General features: G+C 37.6%; 1 protein-coding gene across 1 annotated transcript; it reads left to right on the top strand.

Annotated features, from left to right (window-relative positions):
- The first annotated feature begins 1,864 nt into the window (after positions 1-1,864).
- On the top strand, positions 1,865-2,848 carry LOC136174456 (olfactory receptor 4A47-like). The gene has a single exon (XM_065944647.1). It carries the CDS (start codon positions 1,865-1,867, stop codon positions 2,846-2,848), a length of 984 nt encoding a protein of 327 aa, XP_065800719.1.
- The last annotated feature ends 3,914 nt before the right edge of the window (positions 2,849-6,762 follow it).

Raw genomic sequence — 6,762 nt, forward strand, 5'->3', positions numbered from 1 at the left:
ATAAACCTGATTAGAAGGTATAAGATCCCATGATCTTTGCCTCTGTCAGGGAGATGATGCTATCCTCTTTAGAACTATTATACCTTTTTCAGGAGTTGCAATAACTATTTCCATAATGAGCTCTCAAAATCTCAGTAAGTTTCTTTTGCTATACTAACACAATAGAAAGAGGTAGGGGAAAAAAGCTGCATAGAATATTTTCTTTATTGAATTTACTGGAAAACAGTTTAGTTACTAGAGCAATTTCCTTTTCAAAATAGTTGTTAACTTATATGACATAGATTTGTCTGCTGTTTTAATTATCTTAAGCTGGAAAAAATATTTTTTCTGTTTGTAATATGGAATTTTGGGGGAATTTTTAAAAAACATTTCTACAAGGTGAGTAATAACAATTTTCTGAAATATTTAGAAAATTCTATTAAGAAAAGAGGCTGACATAGTCATGTGAAATCAAATATATTTTTAGGAATAATGCAGGTTTTTGTCCTTGGTGTTCACACTGGATTGAAGACATTTCTATGTCTTTACGAGATAGTTGAAAAGGCTTCTTGCTGACTGTGAACTGGAATCCAAAAGGTAAATTTATAACAGTTAGTAGTAGATGCTGGATTTTTCAGTTGTGTAGATTTATTTACTATGTAGGAAATTGCAAACTTGGATTTATAAGAATTGAAAATTTGGAAACCTTTTCCTGAAATCACAAGATTTTTGAAGTGAGCTAGTTTAAAATTCAGTTTCTCTCACTGAGAAATGTATGATTTTTAGAAAATTAAATATTATAAGCCTGTGTCTTTAAAAAGTGAAGTTAACAATATTTCTTACAGTGAAGACTAAATTTGATACATTAAATGTGATTTTATAAGTGCACAGAGTACATGCACTTAAACATATACATATGGAGATATAAAACACCAGTGTAAGCATGGAGATTTGTTTATCCCTAAGTCATATCCAAATCTTTGCCACCCCATGGACTGTAGCCCACCAGGGTCCTCTGTCCGTTGGATTTCCCAGGCAAGAATATTGGGGTGGGTTGCCCTTTCCTTCTCCAAGGGATCTTCCCAACCCAGGAGCTGAACCCCTGTCTCCTGCTTGGATGGAGATTCTTTACCACTGAGCCATCTGAGAAGTCCAAGAAGAGATAACATCTAACATATAGTTTGGCATTAAAATGATAGATATTCTTACAATGTTAATATTTCCTTTTATTAAACTATTGTCTACCACAAAATGAGATGGAGTACATTTAGGAAGGAATAGGTTAATTGTGGAATATTGAAAATGTATTTAATAAATTTAATAAATATGATTAAAATTTATTTTAATAAATATTAAATTGATATCTTTTTGGATATGTCAATTAGATAGTTGCATACACATATTTATTCCTAAATTTGTTCTCCCCACTTTGAATGTGTAAGTTACCTTAAATGATTCTTTACTTAAATATTTCACTTTTGTGATTTTGTACTTGGTTCATCTTTTCATGGAATTCCCTATTTATCCACTCTTATTATTTCACTTTTCCTATAAAACTCAGCTGAAGTATTGTTTTCTTTGAGAAACCTTCCCAGATCCAGAGTTGATTATAGACATTCTGGAAATGTTAACCCTTATCCATATGAACCTATTTATAGTGACGCTTATAAAATTGGTTGTTATGGTCTGACCCCTCATTATACATCTAATCACTGAGAATAGGGAAACAGTCTTCTTTGACTTTATGATCCTAATGTCAGGTTTAACACGTTGGGTGAATAAAGTACATTAAGCTTATAATCCATGTAAAGGTGTTTTTAGTTTTTTGACTTGATTCATAGGTAAACTGCTCCTCATATGTGAAGCCAGCACCTGTGAGGAATAGATGGAACCAAGGAGCAATGTGACTCACTTTGTCCTCCTGGGTCTCACTCAGGATCCAAAGGAGCAGAAAGTCCTTTTTATTATGTTCTTGTTCTTCTACATTTTGACCATGTTGGGCAACATGCTTATTGTGGCGACTGTAACGTTTAGTAAGATCCTGAATTCGCCGATGTACTTTTTTCTTGCTAGTTTATCATTTATGGATGTCATTTATTCCTCATCTATTTCTCCCAAATTGATTTCAAGCTTGTTCTTAGGGAAAAATACCATATCCTTCCAATCCTGTATGACCCAGCTGTTTACAGAGCACTTTTTTGGTGGGTCAGAGGTCTTCCTTCTGCTGGTGATGGCCTATGACCGCTATGTGGCCATCTGTCAGCCCTTGCACTATCTGGTGATCATGAGGCAGAGGGTGTGTGTTGCACTGCTGGTGGTGTCCTGGGTTGGAGGTTTTCTGCACTCCATTATTCAGCTTAGCACTATTTTCGGGCTCCCGTTCTGTGGCCCCAATGTCATTGATCATTTTTTCTGTGACATGTACCCTCTATTGAGACTGGTCTGTACTGACACCTATATCGTTGGCCTCTTAGTAGCAGCAAATGGAGGACTGATCTGCACTGCTGTGTTTCTGCTCTTACTCGTCTCCTACGGAGTCATCCTGCGCTCTCTGAAGGACCTGAGTCAGGAAGGGAGGCGGAAAGCCCTCCAGACCTGTGGCTCCCACATCACCGTGGTTGTCTGCTTCTTTGTTCCCTGCATTTTCATGTATGTGAGAGCTGCGAAGACCTTCCCCATTGACAAATCATTGAGTGTGTTTTATACAGTCATAACCCCCATGCTGAACCCAATAATCTACACTCTGAGAAACTCAGAGATGACAAATGCCATGAATAAGCTTTGGAGAAGGAACATGGTATTTTATGGTAAAAAAAATGCATCATCTACCATGAAGGGGGTCATTAGACATCAGAGACCACTTCCTTGAAATTCAGTATCTTTCTCAAATCTGATGCTGGCTTCTTTTTCTTCTAGGAATTTGTAAATTATAATATAAAAAGTTGTACTATAATTATGCAACTGTGCTGTTAATAACATGGATAGTTTCTCTCCATGGTAGAATGCAAGGTCTGTAATATTTTCCTTATCACTGTACCTAGAAAAATGTAAGAAAGATTGAAGGAGCCAATATCATGTAACAGATTAGGGAAGGAAATTTTATATAGTTACACTAATTTTTATCAATTTATGCAATTTTTTGTTTTAATTTTTTCCAGACAGTATTTATTTTTAGTTAGTTTCTTGTCTTTTAAGTTATTCTTTTTATTATGCTATTTAAAGTACTTAATGCTATATACTCGGTGTTTTTTATAAAATTTCAGTTGCATTATACACAAAACTTTTCATGTAACCCTAATTTTTTTGAACAGCTGAAGTGAAATAGATAATAATAAATAGTAAAAATTCAAATCATACAAAATGGGAGAAAGTGTAGAATACATTTCCTATTTATCTTTCAATATATTTTCTAGTCCACTTCTGCAGGGGCACTCTATTTCTTAAGATCCATCTGGTAATAATCTATGTAAAAGCAATTGTATTTAAATATATGATTTTTTTTTTTTCTGTGTAGGTAAACTTTACTTTTGTAGGAACATCTGTGAAGTATTTTCATAGCAGTCCATTTAGAGCTAAACCTTAATTTTTCTCATACTGCATCATACTCCTTTATAGAGACATACTGAAATTAATGTTTCCATTCTTTTTCATGTTGTTCCTAAAAGTTTTCTATGAAAAGTAATTTTGCAATGGAAATATATTTTTGAATGTGTGTAGGAATGAGCTTCTGGAAGTGAAGCTGTTGGTAAATGTGTTGTGTTTGGATCAATGCTTGGATGATCCATGCATTTGAAATGTTGGTGGTCATAGCCATTGCCGTCTGTGAAGTTGTACAAGCAGCCACACTCCTGTTCACAGTTTGTGAGAATGTTTTTGTCCACATTCTCAAAATCAACCCTGATAAAACTGGTGGCCTATGATAATCAGATTAAATTTGTTTTAAATTTGGTTTTATAATTCACCACAAATCCTTTTGATATGGATTTGGACATCTTTTCACTTGTTTGATATAATTTGTATTTTTTCCCTGGAATTGTCTGTTAATCTCTTTTATCTATTCATTTAATTGTTGATCCTTTCCATGCTGATTTTTAGGAAATAATTGTCTAATAAAGAAACGACACTTTTGCTATCATACACAAATTGACATCTTTCTGGCCAGTCACCACACAGGGTGTCCTGGAGCTGGTGTCGTCTTGCTGGTTGGCAGAAGGGTCGGGCCAGGCTGTCCTGGGTGGTGCTGGCCTGCTGTGAGTGGGCTGGGACAGACTGGGCTGGCACCAGGGCCACGGGCTGGTGGGTGCGGCTTTGGCCCAGCGGTCCTGGGGCTGATGCCTGCCCACTGGTGGGTTAGACCAGGACCTGGGGCTGGGGCCAGCCCCCTGGTGGTGGAGCCGAGTCCCAGGGCTCCTGGCTGCGGGGTCAGGGGCCCCAGCACTTGGGTTGTCTGAGTGGTTGCAGGTCCCAGAGGGTTCTGGGCTGCTGTCCTTGTTACTACCCAGGGTTCTTCACCTCCTTAATCAATAGAAATTGATTAGAGACCAGACAAGAAATTCAGGCAAGGCTCTACTGGGGCCCCCGCTGCAGCAGGGGGTAGAAGGACAAGCAGCTCCTTAGGTGGCATCGTGTGCAGGGGCACGCACACTGCCCTGCTTTTCTCCAGGCTCTGCTTTTTGCTCCAGGCTCTTCAAAAGCGGTGTGTGCTCATGCCAACTCTCTGCAGTCTAGTCCGACTCTGCGGCCCTGTGGACAGTTGCCCACCAGCTCTTCTGTCCATGGGATTCTCCAGGCAAGAATACTGGCGTGGGTTGCCATGCCCTCTGCCAGGGGATCTTCCCAACCCAGAAGCGGAACCCATGTCTCCTGAGTCTCCTGCATTTCAGGCAGATCCTTTTTCACTGAGCCACCGGGAAAGCTCCTATTACCTTAGTTCTTAAACTTATTTTAAAAATTGTGGTCAAATATGCATAACAAAATTTTTTAACTATATTAAAGTGGCATTAATTCACCATGTTATGCAAACAATACCACTGTCTATCATTGGCAGAACATTTCCAGCTTCCCAAACTGAAATTCCACAGCTATTAAATAAAATTTCCCATTTCCACTCAGTGAGCCCCAGGCAATCACCATTCTACTTTCTGTGAACTTGACTACTTTAAGTGTCTCATGTAAAGTAGAATCATTTATTAATTTTTTTGATTGCCTTTTTCCACTCTGTGTAATATCCTTTCCCCATTAAATGCTGTTGGCACCCTTGTGGAAATTATCTAAGCAGATATAAAAGGTTTATTTCTAGACTCTCTTAATTCCATTAGTTTGTTGTCTGTCTTTATTCCAAAACCGGCGCTGTGACTACCATTGTTTAGTGTAATGTTGTAGAATCAGGAAATATTAGACCAACCACTTTCTCTTTCCTTTTCAAGATTGCCTTGGAAAAAATTGGAGTCCTTGAGATTCCATATGAGTCTTGGCATGAATTTTTCTATTTCTGCCAAAAACGTTTTTGGGGTTTTGATAAGGATTGCACTGAATCTGTTGGTCACTTATAGTCATATTAACATCTTAATGCTAATAAATAACCCGATTCATAAATTTCTTTCCATATATGGGTGTGTATTCTCTGAGTAACATTTTGCAGTTTTCAGTTTACAAGATTTTTGTCTCTTTGGTTATGTTTTTTCTTAACTATTTTATTCTTTATGATGTGCTTGTAGGTGGAATTATTTTCTTTGTTTCTCCTGGGTTAGTCACAATGGTATAGAAATTCAACTCCATTTCACATAAAATCTCAACAAATTGGAAGTAGAAAGAGTGTACCTTGACATAATAAAGTTCATATATTTACAGATCACAGTTAACTTCATCCTCAACTTTGAAAGATTGAAAACTTCCCCATTAAAATATGGATGAAGAGGGCACACTCTCACAAGCCCTTTTTAACATAGTATTGCCATAAAAATTCTTATGAAAATTTTAGAGTTTTCTAAGTATAACTCCTGTCAACTCTGAAAGTGAGATAATTTTATTAATTATCTCATTTTTAAAATTTAGTTTTACTTTCTGTAATAGAGTTTCTTTATTTAAAACCTTTTTATTTTATATCTGAGTATAGCCAATTAATGAGTGTCACCAGTGGCTCAGTGGTAAAGAATCCACCTGCAATGCAGGAGACTCAGAAGACAAGGGTTCAATTCCTGGGTTAGGATGGTTCCCTGAGGATATGGCAACCCACTCTAGTATTCTTGCCTGGATAATGCCGTGGACAGAGGAGGCTGGTGGGCTATAGTCCATGGTTCTCAAGGAACTAGACATGACTGAGTGATTGAAAATGAAGGCACAGTCATTAACAATGTGGTGATAGTTTCAGGTGGAGAGCAAAGGGGCCCAGTCACGGATACACGCATCCATTCTCCCCAAACTCCCTTCCCATTCCGGCTGCCACATGACACTGACAGAGCTTCCTGTTCTTTACATGGGGCCCTGTTGGTTATCCACTTTAATGAAGTGGTTTGAACGTGTAGATCTCAGCCTTCCTAATTCTCTCCCACATTGTCCTCCACTGACAACCATAAGTGTGTTCTCTGAGTCTCCGAATCTGTTCTGCTTTGCTCATTGGTATCATTTCTGTAACAGTGCTTCTGATGGTATTCATTTTCTATCCTTTCAATCTCATCTTAAACATATCCTTTTAAGAAAGATCATCTCTCCTTACATTATCCATAGTAGAATTTTCCTTCTTATTTTCTGTCACACTAACTTATTTCTTAACTTATAAGTAGT

The sequence above is a fragment of the Muntiacus reevesi genome, chromosome 9 (genome assembly GCF_963930625.1).
Source record: "Muntiacus reevesi chromosome 9, mMunRee1.1, whole genome shotgun sequence".
NCBI lineage: Eukaryota > Metazoa > Chordata > Mammalia > Artiodactyla > Cervidae > Muntiacus > Muntiacus reevesi.